General features: G+C 48.1%; 1 protein-coding gene and 1 non-coding gene across 2 annotated transcripts in view; both read left to right on the forward strand.

Annotated features, from left to right (window-relative positions):
• Window positions 1-6,397, forward strand: part of FHAD1 (forkhead associated phosphopeptide binding domain 1) — a 157,539-nt gene extending 151,142 nt beyond the window's left edge. Inside the window, exons 30-31 of the mRNA XM_021668394.2 lie at window positions 3,027-3,136; window positions 6,209-6,397. Coding sequence (XP_021524069.2) covers window positions 3,027-3,136; window positions 6,209-6,341 — 243 coding nt within the window. The 3' untranslated portion in view covers window positions 6,342-6,397. The remainder of the gene's footprint in view (window positions 1-3,026; window positions 3,137-6,208) is intronic.
• Window positions 4,082-4,185, forward strand: LOC135269624 (U6 spliceosomal RNA). The gene has a single exon (XR_010337873.1). It is a non-coding gene; the product is annotated as a U6 spliceosomal RNA (small nuclear RNA).
• Window positions 6,398-15,814: the final 9,417 nt, after the last annotated feature.

A 15,814-nucleotide genomic window follows, 5' to 3' on the forward strand; every position in this document is an offset into this window, starting at 1 on the left:
GGGCTTTTTGTTTGCTTTTGTTTTTTGGAGACCGGGTCTTGCTCTGTGGTCCAGGCTGTAGTGCAGTGGCGCAGTATCAGTTCACTGCAACCCCCAGGGCTCTAGTGATCTCCCACCCCAGCCTCCCAGAGTGCTGGGATTTCAGGCATGAGCCACCACCCCTGGCCTCTTTTTTTTTTTTTTAAAGTAAATACACATAATGATTAAATAATAACTTTGTGCCCAGTGTTTGGAGGACAAAGGCCCCTGGACTGAGCTGAGCATATGTCACAGGGACCCCTTCACCCCCAGTTCAAGCTCCAGGAGAGTCCTCCCTGAGGACGGGATGTTTAAACCCAGACCCGAGGCGGTGTGGGAGTGGGCAGGGGGCTTCCGAGGCATGCAGTTTCCTGAAGCAGCCACCCCAGGATGGCCTGAGTTCATTCACACCTGGGTGTCGCTATTTAAATGGCTGGCCTCTATCCATGCCTTCTCATTCTAAGGGTGAGGCACCTGGTTCCAAATATGTCAAGTGGAATCTGTGCATTTCACATTCCCCATTCCCAGGTCAGCGGTCTAGGCTGCATTCTGCTGCCCGGTCCCTTGTCACTTCAAAAAGAGAACCAAAGCCCCTTCCATGGTGCTTCCCATCCCGTGCTCCTGGCAGCCCTGGGGCTGGGGGCCTGGGGACCCGGGACTCTCACAAACTCCCTGGCTGCAACTCTGACAGCCAACTCCACGCAGGGTCAGGGCACTAGCATTTGGAAACCACCCAGTCAGCAATTTTATTGAAAATCAAATGAAAAGGAATAAAAATAAGGGTTGTTTAGGGAGAAGGCTTTTGAGTTTGCTGTTTTCTTTTTCCCTGGGCATTCGGACCAATATGTGGGCTGGTATGAGACTGACTTACCCTTTCTTGCCCTGAAACGATCTTGAATACAGTCTCAAAATGCGTTCGAGGCGCCTGTCAGCCACTGTCACGGGCCTCAGGAGGTGATTTTAAAATCCATCTTAAGGTGCAAAGAGCTTAAGAGATGGTCCTAACAGACCCTTCCATGGAAATCCTCCCAGAATCTCCTCTCTGCCCTCTGAGGAAGGCAGGATCCATATTCATCCCTGTTTGACAGATGAGGAAACTGAGGGTCACGTAGTGAGTGCCAGAGCTGAAACGCGACTGGCCACCCAGCCCTCTTGCCCCAGGTACATGTGCAGCCTGAAGGCTGGTGACATGGCTTTGCAGGAGACGGGGTTGGCAAGGTGAATCCTGTTGGAAAGAAACCTGCAAGCCACAGTAGTGTCCCCAGTGTCTCCAGAATTGTGTGAGAGACAGACCTTGGGTTGCAGTTAACAAAAACCTACTCAGAAAGGGGGCACAGCAGGGGCTTTTTACAACAATACAGAAATAAATGCCTTATAAAACCTCCAGGAGAGACTAGGAAGATATCCCAGCCATCGTCTCTCGTGCATGCACGCACTCGGGCACACACGTGTATCCATGTCATTTCTCTGCCCCTCTCTATACTGGCCCTCTGCTCATTTCTTCTCTCTCCAGTTGTGTGACAGGAAGGGACAACCTCCCAGGTCCCCATCGAAAAGGGCCAGCCCAGGGAGCAAGTGGCGTCTCACAACCCATTACCCCAACTCTTGGGAGTGGGCATCAGAAAAGCCCAGCTGTGCCAAGTGTCCAATCAACTACGACCTGGGAGGGGGTCATACACCCGGCTGCCAGAATGCCCCCTCCTGCGAGCTGGGAGGTGCTCAAAGGGTTAAACAGACCCTCCCTTAAATATACTTCACTTTCTCCTTCTAAGCCAAGCTTGTCCAACCGGAGGCCCAGGACAGCTTTGAATACAGCCCAACACAAATTTGTAAACTTTCTTCAAACATTATAGGAATTTTTTTTTTTTAGCTTATCAGCTACTGTTAGTGTTCATGTATTTTCTGTGTGGCCCAAGAAACTGTTCTTCCAATGTAGCCCAGGGAAGCCAAAAGATTGGACACCCAGTTCTAAGCCATCGGAGACATTAGACACATTCAGTTCTGTAACAGCTTTTTAGGAGGAACACCATCACAACGAATGTGCTTACCATAACAACCCCCCGCCATATTTTTTAGGTTTCAAACTAAAAAATATGTAAATGGACCTGGCTTGGTGGCTCACGCCTGTAATCCCAGCACTTTGGGAGGCCAAGGAGGGCAGATCACTTGAGCCCAGGAATTCGAGACCAGCCTGGGCAACATGGCAAAACCTTGTCTCTACAAAAAATAAAATAAAATAATTAACTGGGCATAGTGGCGCGTACCTGTAGTCCCAGCTTACTTGGGAGGCTGAGGTTGGAGGATCACCTGAGCCTGAGGAGGTCAAGGCTGCAGTGAGCCGGGATCGCTCCCCTGCACTCCAGCCTGGGCAGTGGAGTGAGACCCCGCATCAAGAAAAGAAAAAAAGAAAAGAAAAAGAGAATAGAGAAAGAGAAAGCAATATCTGTGTATCTGGAGCGGCCACCCCAAAACCTTACTAAGGCTCATCTTTGAGTAATATGATAATGATGAATCATTTTATCTCTTAAAAAAATAATAAAACCGGCCGGATGCGGTGGCTCACGCCTATAATCCCTTAAGTGTAAATCCAGCACTCTGGGAGGCCAAGGTGAGAAGATCACTTGAGGTCAAGAGTTTGAAACCAGCCTGGCCAACGTGGTGAAACCCCCATCTCTACTAAAAATACAAAAATTAGTTGGGCATGGTGGCACGTTCCTGTAGTCCCAGCTACTTGAGAGGCTGAGACAGGAGAATCACTGGAACCGTGAGGCAGAGGTTGCAGTCAACTGAGATCACACCACTGCACTCCAGCCTGGCAACAGAACAAGATTCCATCTCAATTTTTTAAAAAAGTAAATAAATAAATACAATAAAATACATGGGAAGTGTTTAGTCCTCCTCATGGTAAAAATAAATAGATAAAATAAAAAATAACAAAACCACTTGAGTGGAACAATTGGAGTCTCACTGCAGTGGTGTTTGTGTGTTTTTTCTCTTGCTTGTCAAAGGTTGGAACCAGAAAAGCCACCCTAAAGATGCACCAAGAAAGAGAGATGCTGAGAAAAGAGACCTCCAGCAAGTCCAGCCAGAGCCTTTTGCATTCGAAGCCTGGTGGAAGGTACTAGAGAAACCTCATCCCATCAGGCCTCGTGTGGTCTTCTGTGAGTTCATGTGACTCTTCCGTGTCAACTGTGTCAAAATACTGAGTTGCTTTTGTAGGACTTTAAAGATTGTTACCCTGGTATTTCGCTTTCTAGACCGGTATTTTGAACAATATTATACTTTGGAGTGTGTCGGGAGAAGGGTTCTTTTTAAAAAACACCTATGGGCCGGGCGCGGTGGCTCACGCCTGTAATCCCAGCACTTTGGGAGGCCGAGGTGGGCGGATCATGAGGTCAAGAGATCGAAACCCTCCTGGCCAACATGGTGAAACCCCGTCTCTACTAAAAAACACAAAAATTAGCTGGACATGGTGTCCTGTGCCTGTAGTCCCAGTTACTCGGGAGGCAGAGGCAGGAGAATTGTTTGAACCTGGGAGGCAGAGGTTACAGTGAGCCGAGATCGCACCACTGCTCTCCAACCTGGTGCCTGGTGACAGAGCAAGGCTCTGTCTCAAAAGAAAAAAACAAAAAAAAACACCTGTGAATGTACACAGACTCAGGTATATGAAGAATAGAAGTTTGTAGCCCAGATGTCCAGGCCTCGTAGATATAATCATGTGGTTCCACATGGGTCATGATGTACCCAAATATCAAACCTCCTAAGAGTTCCAACAGACTCACACTTGAGAAAACATGAAACTTACACTGGAGCCGCAGGCAGAATTATAACTTTGGAGCTATCAAGGCCTTGATAGTGAGTTTAAATCTCAGTTATGGCCTGGCACGATGGCTCACGTCTATAATCCCAGTAATTTGGGAGGCCAAGGTGAGTGGATCACGAGGTCAGGAGTTTGAGACCAGTGAAACTTGAGGCCGAGGTGAGTGGATCACTTGAGGTCAGGAGTTCGAGACCAGCCTGGCCAGCATGGTGAAACCCTGTCTCTACTAAAAATACAAAAACTGTGCTTGCTTCGGCAGCACATATACTAAAATTGGAACGATACAGAGATTAGCATGGCCCCTGTGCAAGGATGACATGCAAATTCGTGGAGCGTTCCATTTTTGCAAACCAGATTGCCATATATGTACCTATGCAACAATCCTGCATGTTCTTTATGTGTACACCAGAACCTAAAATGCAATAAAATATATATAGATATATATTTAAAAAAATACAAAAATTAGCCCGACCTGTAATCCCAGCTACTCGGGAGGCTGAGGCAGGAGAATCACTTCAACCCAGGAGGTGGTGGTTGCAGTGAGTCGAGATCACACAACTGCACTTTAGCCTGAGTGACAGAGCAAGATTCAATCTCAAAAAAAAAAAAAAAAAAATCTGTTTATTATAATAAATTTAGAACACCAATCCGTTTTATTGCTTCTGTAATAATGACCAACATCTATATAGCACTCTACAATTTTGAAAACACATCTCATTTAATCCTCCCCCAGCTCTGGGAGGTGAATAGTATTATGTTCCCCATTTGACAGATGAGGAAGCTGAGGCCCTCAGAACTCACATGGCCTGCCTAAAATCACACAGCCAGTAAACTCAAGAGTTGGGTCTTGAACCCAGGTTTCTAATTCCATCTTACACTGTCCATTCTGATACACCACATGGCCTAGTTGTTACCATCCCAGGCCACAAGGACAGACCAAGTCCCCAGTCACCAAAGAGCACACGCTGCCCAGGTCACAAGCTCCCTTTCCACAGTGCCTGGAGAGACCCCCATTCTCCTTTGCTGTACTGTTTGCTGCTTCCAAGCTCTGCCTTCTCTCCATCCATCTGTCCCCTCACTGCCATTCTTGTGTGGCCAGGCAGCCACAAAAAAAAATTGGAAGAGCCGGAAGTCATTAATCCTTTTTTTTTTTTGAGACGGAGTTTCACTCTTGTCACCCAGGCTGGAGTGCAATGGCACCGTCTCTACTCACTGCAACCTCCACCTCCTCCCAGGTTCAAGCAATTCTCCAGCCTCGGCCTCCCAAGTAGCTAGGATTATAGGCACCCGCCACCATGCCTGGCTAATTTTTTGTATTTTTAGTATAAACAGGGTGTCACTATGTTGGCCAGACTGGTCTCAAACTCTTGATCTGAGGTGATCTGCTTGCCTCGGCCTCCCAAAGTGATGGGATTACAGGCATGAGCTCCCACACCCGGCCTACTGTTTTTATTTTTAAAAAGCCACAATAATTTTTTTTTAAAGTGTATTTTTTAAACAGGTTAAACCCGGGGGAAATAGGGCAAATTCTTGGTGTGATATTGCATAGGAAGCACATCTTACATGTGGTTAGGGTCTAAAGCCAGTGAGAGGCCAGGCATGGTGGTCCACACCTGTAATCCCAACACTTTGAAAGGCTGAGGCAGGAGGACTGCTTGAGCCTAGGAGTTCCATTTCAGCCTGAGCAACATAGTGAGAACCTATCTCTACAAGAAACTTAAAAATTAGCTGATGCGGTGGCATGTGCCAGTAGTCACAGCTATTTGGGAGGCTGTGCTGGGAGGATCACTTGAGCCCAGGAGGTTGAGGCTACAGTGAACTATGATTCTGCCACTGCATTCCAGCCTGGGCAACAGAGCAAGACCTTGTCTGAAAAATAAATAAATAAAGTCAGTAAGAAAGGGGAGCATAACTTGACTTTACAAATACTCTAGAAAATCTCAGAAATGTTCAAGAACCTAATACATGAAAGTATTAGACTGTACCATATCCCCAAATATAGAGCTGAGAGTCTTCATGCAGTTCCAGGGCTACAGCTGCCGTTTTCCCCCTCGTGTTCATTAAAACAAAGCCAGTCTTCAGGAAAAAAAAAGGAGGCTGGAGTACATATGCAACAAGGAGACACAAAAACCCACAGAACTCCAGAGAGACAGCGCAGCAGATCCCACAGCTCCTCAGCAGATACTAAATCTGCTTAGTCATTGCTCAGCCATCACTTTGCCTCCCTTGCAGCTGGGGCAGGCCATATTGTACCAATCTGGCTAATGGCATATAAGGAAAAGCCCCTGTGGAGGGCTTCCCTTCCAGCTTCTCTAGGAGAAATCATTCACCCTTGGTCCCTTTGTCTTGTCCCCTTTCTCACCCCTGGAGCTCTGACTGGAAGCTGGAGCAGCCGCCTTGGGGATCAGCAGACACCAGCAGCAGGCCAAAGAATAGTGGAATGGAGGGACAAGAAGGCCGGGTGGGCACCCCGTGGCATCGCCGAGCTCTGAATCATGAATGAGCTGCCTACCTCTGTACTTCCTGCTGTATAAGACAAATAAATCCCTATGTATTTAAGCCACTGTAGTCAGGTGTATATATTTGTAATCCCAGCACTTTGGGAGGCCAAGGTGGGCAGATCACAAGGTCAAGAGATCAAGACCATCCTGGCCAACACAGTGAAACCCCGTCTCTACTAAAAATACAAAAATTAGCTGGGTGTGGTGGTGCACACCTGTAGTCTCAGCTACTCGGGAGGCTGAGGCAGAAGAATCACTTGAACCTGGGAGGCGGAGGTTGCAGTGAGCCGAGATCGCACCACTGCACTCCAGTCTGGGCGATAAGAGCGAAACTCCGTCTCAAAAAAAAGACAAATATTTATTATTTCTTTTGATTCCATGTGTCAAGCTACACACTTCCCGTCAGGACTGTCTTGGCTGGGGCCGGGTGGTTTAGAATGGCCTCTTCCATGCACTTGGCCTCGGCAAGCGAGTTGGGTTAGGGCAGTAGTTCTCAACAAGGAGCAACTTTGTCCCCCAAGAGAACTTTGGCCATGTCTGGACATAATTTTGGTTGTCACAATGAGGGAAGGGCAGGTGCCCATCTACTAGGTAGAGCCCAAAGGTGCTGCTAAACATGATCTACAATAGACAGAAGAACTCCCCACAACAAAGAATTATTTGATCTAAAATGTCAATAGCACTGAGGTTGAGAAGCCCGGTCTAGAGAGGCCTTCCACTGCAACCCTTTGTCTCTGCTCAGCACACCCACTCATCCTTCAGCCAACTGGACTAGGCCCGTTCACATGTGGTGGCCACGGTTCCCAAGAGCAGCAGGTGAGAACGGGCCCCAGTGTACAAGCACTTTTCAAGTCTCTGCTTGCCTTGTGTTTGTTAATATCCCATCAGATAAAGCCAGAGTAAGTATGGGAGGGGCTCCAAATTTTTACAGTCTACTCACATGGGGTTTTCTGCCATTTGAAGCTAAATACATTCTCAGCTGACCTGGGAGAAAGTTACCTTGATTCCCAATGACTTTCTGATTCCCAGTTTCCTTCCTTGTGAAGGCCAGTTCCGATGCCTGCTCTTGGGTTCCACTAGGACCCTTTGTATCACTCAAGATCCCTTGGTTGTAAACAACAGATACTTTCTGTGGTTAACTTAAATAGAGAGTTTACTGGAAGGAAATGAGGAAGATTAGAAAACCATAGCTAAGCAAAGCTGAGAGTCAGGCTTGGATGTCAGGAACTGGCTTTTCTTCCCCGTAGAGGCCCCCTGCTTGCTTCAGCTGGTTTGAGTTGCTGTTCATTCGCAATCAAATGGGCATTTACTAAGACACTCAGCTACACAGCCCCACCCACTACAGATTTTGAGAAGCGACCGGCAGTCTTTCCCCTGGGGGGTACACCACGGTACAGCGAGGTACCTGTATACCCCAAACCTCCCAATCTTCTTCTGATCTTTCAAGAAGCTAAGACAAACGACTTCCTTCCGCCCTTGCCAATGGGAGCCCATTTGGATCCTTGGATTCGTGACTTTGCAGATAAGGTGCCCTTCTCTTGAAACTTGGCAGCGTCACCATCGCCTGCTGTTGTAGAAACCAGAGTCATGAAATGTCTGGAGGGAAAAAATAGCTTCCAGATCTGCATTCCCAAGTGTGCTCCTGGTAAGTGGAGTGGTTTCCAATTTTTTAGGGACTTAGGAATGAAAGCAATCCACTAAGGATGTGAGAAAACGTAAACCGGAAAATGCTAATACGTGCCTGCCTCTCTCCCATGCTGAGGCGTCCTGAAGCAGGACGGAGCGCACCAGTGAGGGTAGGCTATTTCAGCTCATCAGCTTGGCCTCATTTCCATCAGGTGCACTGCTTGCATCCGTCTGCTCAGTGTCACAGGTTATTTTGGGCCAATTCATGACCTTATGTGCCAGCTTTTGTTTTTAAACATTTTTCTTTGCCCATCTGTTGTTGCCCAGGAATCCATCACGGTGCCTCCGTCCAGTTGGGAGAAGCATTAGCAGGTCCTTGTTTTGAGTTTCCTGTCATCTTTAGCACACTGTTTTCCTTTCTAAGACCCAAAAATATTGGAGGCGGAAACTTTATCTTCTGGGTAACTGTGGTCTTATCATCAGAGAGTATAGTTTTACGGTTAAACAACCAGCTCCATCCATTCAGCCAGTAGATACTGGGGGCCTACTATGGGCCAGGCACTGATGCTATCATGTTAGTTAGACCTCATGGCCTTGACCTTTACTCCTTTTCAAATTCTGATCCACTGCTTTAACTGAAAAGGAAGTGGAATCATTAATTTACTGGGTATGTTGCATAGGAGCACTCCCTTTTGATGTCCACATATCTTGTTGGCTCTGTATGGGATTACCGCTGGGCGTTCTTTAAAGAGAGCAGCATGCAGCTATGACCCTCTTCCTGGGAGTTTCTTTGTACCTTTCATCAGTTGAAATATAATAGCTAATCATAGTAACTACTTCATATAGAGTCCTTCCTAGCCAGCAGACACTATGCAAAGCATGGTCCAGACAGTATCCCACTTCATCCCCACTGTCATCACTCCTGTTTCCCCTGTGAAAATGATGAGCCCAGAGTAGGTAAGTAACTTGCCCAAGGTCACAGAGCAAATGTTGGAGCCCAGACTTTATACTCACAACTGCTTAATATAGCACTTTCCTCGGTGAAGTCCAGGAACCAGCTGGTTGTCTACTAATGAATGAGGACAGGATGACAAACTTTTTCTGTAAAGGGCCAAATAGTATATCCTTTCTTCTGTAAAAGGCCGTTACATTCTATTGACCATAGGTCTCTATCACCACCACTCAACTCTACCATTGCAGCGTGACCCATAAATGAATGAGCATGGCCGTGTTTCAGTAAAGCTTTATTTATAAAAATAGGAAGTGGGCTAGAATTGCCAAACCCTGTGTTAAACTGTCACCCAGAGTAGATTATGAGGATCTGCATAGCTGTTGCCTGCCACATGGCTACCAAGAAGCCAGATTATTGTCATCTTCATCATTGAGACCATTTTGAGCTTTTACTATGTGCCATGCACTGCTGTAAACACTTTCCAAAAATTTTCTCATTTAATCCTCTCAAGCACTCCAGGAGGAGATAGGCGTGCTTGAGAGGATCCCATTTTATAGACAATGCAACTGAGACCAGAAAGGTAATGTGGCCAAGGTCACCCCACTGGGATTTCCAAACCCACCTCCTAACCATTACACCACTTTGCATATGGGGAAGAAAGAACACCATTCAATGTGCTTTTTCCTGTTCTCTCAATCAACACCAAAAGCAATCAACACAGACAGAAGATGCTGTGACCACATGTGGAGGGAGATTTCTCTCCACCGCCAAGCAAGCAATCAGCTCCGCAGCGGACACCAGCCGGGTGTCCACCATTGCTCTCTACCTGGAGACAGCATCAGATCCCACAGGTTGAGGGCTCAGTCCCCAAGACTTGCCCACTTCAGACACCAGTCACAAGTCCAGGACTCCAGAACTTCTGACCCACAGGCTTCTGGTTGGGGTTACCATGACCCCTCTGTGGATCTGATTAATTTGCTAGAGCATCTCACAGAAGTCAGAGAAACACATTTACTGATTGTTTATAAAAGATATAAAGGATATAGGTCGGGCATGGTGGCTCATGCCTGTAATCCCAGCACTTTGGGAGGCTGAGGTGGGCGGATCACCTGAGGTCAGGAGTTTGAGACTACTTTGGCCAACATGGTGAAACCTCGTCTCTACTAAAAATACAAAAATTAGCCGGGTGTGGTGGCGGGTGCCTGTGATCCCAGCTACTTGGGAGGCTGAAGCAGGAGAATCGCTTGAACCCGGGAGGTGGAGGTTGCAGTGGGTCAAGATCGCGCCATTGCACTCCAGCCTGGGTGACAAGAGCAAGACTCTGTCTCAGAAAAATAAAGGATACAGATGAAGAAAATGCACAGGGCAAGATATGGGGGAAGGGGCAGAGTTTCCACACCCTCCCTGAAACACCACCCCCGAGGAACCTCCACCTGCTCAGCTCTCTGGAAGCTCCTGAACCCTGTCCTCTCAGGCCTGTTATGGAAACTTCATTGGATAAGCATGAGTGAAGCATGGACAACTGTGTCAAAATGGGATTGGACAGAAAGAGATCTAAACCCACCAAGGCCTGTCTGTCCGAATTCTTCTCAGCCTCTCTGTGCAGCATTCCTTCCTCTAGGGTATTCACCGGACCCCTCTCTGGAATGAGATTAGACCCAGAATCAGATCAGAGTCCTGCTGTAAGCAGGTGAAGGAGGGTAGAAGAACGTCAGAGAGGGAGATCGTGTTCACTATAACAAGGGCCATGGGAGTTACAGGCCAGGAACTGTGGACAAAAAAACAAATATAGGCTTGGTGCAGTGGCTCACGCCTGTAACCCCAGCACTGAGGGAGGCCGAGGCAGGAGGATTGCCTACACCCAGGAGTTTGAGACCAGCCTGGGCAACATAGCGAGACTCGGTCTCTACAAAAACTTTGAAAAATTAGCCAGGTGGTGCATGCCTGTAGTTACAGCTACTCAGGAAGCTGAAGTGGAAGTATGGCTTGAAACTGGGAGTTTGAGGCTGCAGTGAGCCATGTTCTTACCACTGCATTCCAGCCTGGGTGACAGAGTGAGACCCTGTCCCAAAAACAACAACAATAACAAAAACTATGTATGTAAAATATCACAACCACACTGCCTTTTGTCATCAGAGAGGTGCATCTGCACACTAGGAGCACTGTGTGGGTCTAAGAGACCTGCCTCTCCTGGACCAAGCCTCAGGAGACAACGCCTTCATGGTGCATTCCCTTCCTCTAGGCATGCTGGCTTCACAGCCCCCCTGAGAATCACCTGCTTTCTTTAGTCAATACCTTAGGTCATCCAGGTGTGGTGGCTCATGCCTAAATCCCAACAATTTGGGAGGCCAAGGCGGATAGATCTCTTGAGTCCAGGAGTTCAATACCAGCCTGGGCAACACGGCGAAACCCCATCTCTATAAAAAAATACAAAAACTAACCAGGGGTGGTGGTGCACACCTGTAGTCCCAGCTACTACTAAGGAGGCTGAGGTGGGAGGATCGCTTGAGCCTGGGAGGTTGAGACTGCAGTGAGCCGTGATCACACCATTGCACTCCAGCCTGAGTGACAGAGAGAGAGACCCCTGTCTCAAAAAAACAAAATACGTTAGGTCAGGTGTCCCTGGCCTGGGCACCATGCTATTTCTTCTGACTGGTTTTGCCTGTCTCTGCAATGGTCCATTACGTGTTGGTTTTATGATGTCCCTTTCAGTTTCCCAGGCTCTGGGTGCCTTCACCGTGGCCACAGGCAGCGTTTACCTGGACCTGCTATCTATTCCCTCTGCCTGTCTGCTGAGCAGAGAGCTACTTAAATGACCTCTGGGCCACAGTGATGGCCAAGGACCAGCAGGTCACCCAGCCCCAACCCCTATCTGATGCCACCGATGCTGTCCTCAGGGAAGGCAGGAGACAGACACTTGAGAGGCTTGTTTTTGAAGAGCTCATGTTAACTTTTGTGTTAAGTCATGTGGGTGCACAGAGGTGTCACTTTAGCAGCTTCTCTTTCTTGGCAGTGACCTTGAGACCTAAAAATGGGCCACCAGATGCTCTGGAGGGGACACAGAAGACTCCCGATCTGTCCCCAACCCTCAGGCAGAGCAGGTCCTCATGCATTCGTTCAACAACTATTTCTACAGCACTCACCTCAGGCCAGGTACCCTGATGTGGGCGCTGAGGATCCAAAGTTGAAGCAGACAGACAGGTCCCTTCCCCCAGGAGGTTGTGTTGGGAGTAACAGATATTTTATTAACGCTTTGCTATGGAAAACAATTGCTGGGTCTTGACCAGAGGGGAGTTTAGCTGGAAGACTGGTAGCCTCTCTCCATCAGTCGCCCAGTATGGGGTTCAATAAATCTCACACTTCAAAATGGCTATTCTAGCTCTCACCTCCCTGTCCCCCCAACTTGCTTACAACCAGGAGAATTCCAGGACCAGTGTCCAGTGCCCAGTACACTTAATAAATATGTCCTGATTGCCTGCCTGTTGCTGGCAATTCTCCAAGTAGCTGTTGCAAATATAAAAATCGAAACCATCTGCCCATAATATTACCATCTTTGGAAGGGGCCCAGGAGAGCACTGTGGGAGCAGCATTGCTAGATTTTAAGGTATTCCCCCCACATGCACACAAACACGAAAACACTCTGGGAATTTAAAACAGAGCTAAGGCTAGGGCCTATCAGGGTGTTAAACTTGTACACCGAATTACCTGTGACTTAGAAGCAGAAAACACGCCCAGTTGGACATCTGCAGCTCACTTGAAGGATCATCCTGGTTTTCAAGTAGATTGATAGCGTTCAAGGTAACCATGAAAAGAGATCTGAATAGTTAGGTTAGTTTCCGATAACCTGCAAATGGGTCTACCTGCAGCTGTTGCCCCGTCGTCACTCACTTTTCCTCCTGCCTCTCTGCCCCCATTCAGCGGTCGCATAATGCCTGATGTCAGCGCCTCTCCCCATTACACCCTTTGCATGGTTTCCAGACCTTGCAAAAGATGAGAAAGCCTCTGAGGCCAACCAGGCTGTGACCCCGTGCTGCTCTCACTCCAATTGCCCCAAATGAATATTGGTGCTGCCCCTGAACTTTGGTCTCTGTGCATTGTCCTCCATCCATCAAGGGTTTCCTGATGACCGGGGAGTGTTTGTCGTGATTAATTTGCAAGCTGGTATTTGTAAAGTGCTCAGGGAGCCCTGCATTTTGTGAGCCAACTTCATCTCTGCCACCTCCCGAATCCCTTCCTGTTTTCCCAGCATCTCGGGCTGGTGGGACCACACAGTTCCGTCAGGCTCCAGAATATCCCCACGCCATCTCCTCATCACCCAAGAGCTCTTCCCAACTCTTTCTCCCTTCTTGTTTTTCCCCCTGCCCCTTTTTCAAAGCGCTGTTGTTTTTCTTAATATCACTTCACCCCTCCCCAAAAGACAGTTATACAAGGAGATGTGGGAGGAAGAGAAGAAACATAAGTAATGATGACTAAGTCCTCCTGGCTCCCTTGCCACACTGGAACATTGTCAGAATTGGCCGGCTCGCCCTTGCCTCTGTAAAAAGCCTTTGCCAAGGGTGTGATTTTTCCTGAAGATCATTCTTTCCACATGACCAGATGCTGTAGTGTGTCATCAGTCCAGCTCGTTTCCTTCTGCCAGAATCTATGCTTGGGGCACAGAACTCAGGGTCCTTTAAAAGTGATTTCCCCTAATCAAGAGGCAAGTGATATTTCCTGGAAGTTCACCACCAATAAGGGCTCATTGGGTTTCTCTGCTTTTCCTTCCATCACTGCTTCTTTGATCCTGAAGAAGTGCTTTTCTTGAAGCCCAATGACCAATGAAATGACCAATGAAGAAAAAAACTGAATAAAACACAGCCCCTGCAGCGTCCATTTCTGGCCCAGGCCCAAGGCCTCTGAAATGGGGCCAAAGTACTAGGCAGCTTGAGGTCACAGTCTCAGAGCTTTGCAAATCCCGAAAACCTGTGAGAAAAATCAACCCAAGAGGTGTTAAAAGGACTCACCCATCCAGGCAGCATTTTCTGAGCTCCGAGTTTCACAGTTGCAAGCCTCCAGCGTTCAGCAGCCCTTCTGCAAGACGCTATAGGCAATAAACAGGAATTCCCCAACCTGTGTGTCATGGAGCCCACCTTCCCTCCCTCCCAAGGGCTATGTCCACACAAGCCAAATGGGTAACTGACCAGAGAGCTTACTACACACACGCAGTCCACATAATTCGAACCCAAACCCCAGGTTTTTGACATATATATAAGTTGTTTTGCAAGAAGGCAAAACCCTCACATTATCGCCTCACTGTGAAGTTTGCTCCACGTCAGGCAGATGCAAACCGTTTCATAAAACGGCAGCCCAGCTTCAGGCAGAACCATTGGAAATCATAAGCTGGAGTAAAATGAGTCTTGCCAGAGTCTTGAAAGTAATCAGCTGCTTTGTGAGGACGACTAAGAGTTCAACAAACTTAAGCATCTGCAGACATCATTTTAAACATTTTAATTTACATCCTGTCCCTAGTACTTCACATTCCTTAAATAACTATTTTACTTCTGTTGGGACCTTCAAGGCTGCATACGGGAGATATGGAAGCCTGTCTTTTGCAAGTAGCTGGACCAAACTGCCCCAAACTAAGAGAAACTTAATTCTGAGCTTTAAAAAAAGTCATTTAAGCTGAGCATCTTTATTGGACTCAAAAACAATTTCATAAACAAGTAAATGAGAACTTTCCATTTTCTGAACCTTGAAGGTTTTTTCCTCAATTTCGTTCTTTTAAAAATACCTTTTAAATTAGTTCAGCAGCAAAATATAATTAAAAAAACTAATTCAGCAATGTTCTTAAACACAGCAAATTGACAAATATCAACTGAGTGTCTGTTCTGTGCAAATCACTCGGTAACAGCTTGCTGGCTTTACATTCCCGCGGTCTCCCTGCCTCCAGAGCACACTGGCTTTGGGGCCCTGGACGCATCTTTTCTCTGCACCTTGGCTGGTTGGAGCAGTTTCAGTAGAGCGGTCGTGATTGACCTAACATTTCAGAGAACATGCACACAGCATAGTCCTCCTTCTAAATAAGTGACTCTCAAATTTTAGTGAAAACTCCCCTGGGTGCTTGTTACATGCAGATTCCTGGATCCCACCCTAGAGATCAGTTTCGTCTGTCCAAATTGGAACCTGGGAATCTGTATTACTAACGTAGGCCCCAGTGGTTCTGATGCTGGAGGTCCAGAGTTGTGCAGTTGTACACAAAGATACTGATTATCTGAACTCTTTCCCCAGCTCTGTCCAGGAGCTTTTGGGGAGGACATCTCTCTTCTGGGGACCCCATCAAAATGGCGACATCATGATTTCCTAGTCAGTTTCCCTAAAGTAGAGCCACAGGCGACAACACTGGCCCAGTAGCTATTCTGCCAAGTCATCCATGTGACGGTGCGGGGCCTCAGGAGAGAGGACCACCAGCCCCTTCCCCGTCCCTCACCCTCTGTCTCCGGGGGCCCTTGCAGGGGTGCAGCCCAGTCCCATTTCCCTCACAGCTGCTAGTCTGTCCTCTTCCAAGAGGCCAGCGGCGCCCGCCACGGTTCACCCTAAACAGGGGTTTCTGCTGCCCAGGTCCACCTCGGAACCCCTGCAGCCCTCATCGGGAACGCCAGTGTTTAACAGCGAGTGGTCTCCATGGCAACCGACAGGGTGTCACAGACACAGGATTATGACTTCATGGCGTGGGGATTCCAGAGAAGGGGGTGGGGCGGCGCCCCCCGAGCCCCGCTCCCCACCCAAGCCGCGGGGGAGGAGCCCTCTTCCTTCCCGCCTGGACCCCCAGCGGGACCTCTCCCGCTCAGCTGCCACAGAGGGCACCAGGAGGGGCTATGGCTTTCCGCCGCGCTCCCCGGCCTCGCGGGGGGCACACGG

Source organism: Aotus nancymaae, unplaced genomic scaffold (genome assembly GCF_030222135.1).
Source record: "Aotus nancymaae isolate 86718 unplaced genomic scaffold, 86718_ANA_hifiasm-v0.15.2.pri h1tg000053l, whole genome shotgun sequence".
NCBI lineage: Eukaryota > Metazoa > Chordata > Mammalia > Primates > Aotidae > Aotus > Aotus nancymaae.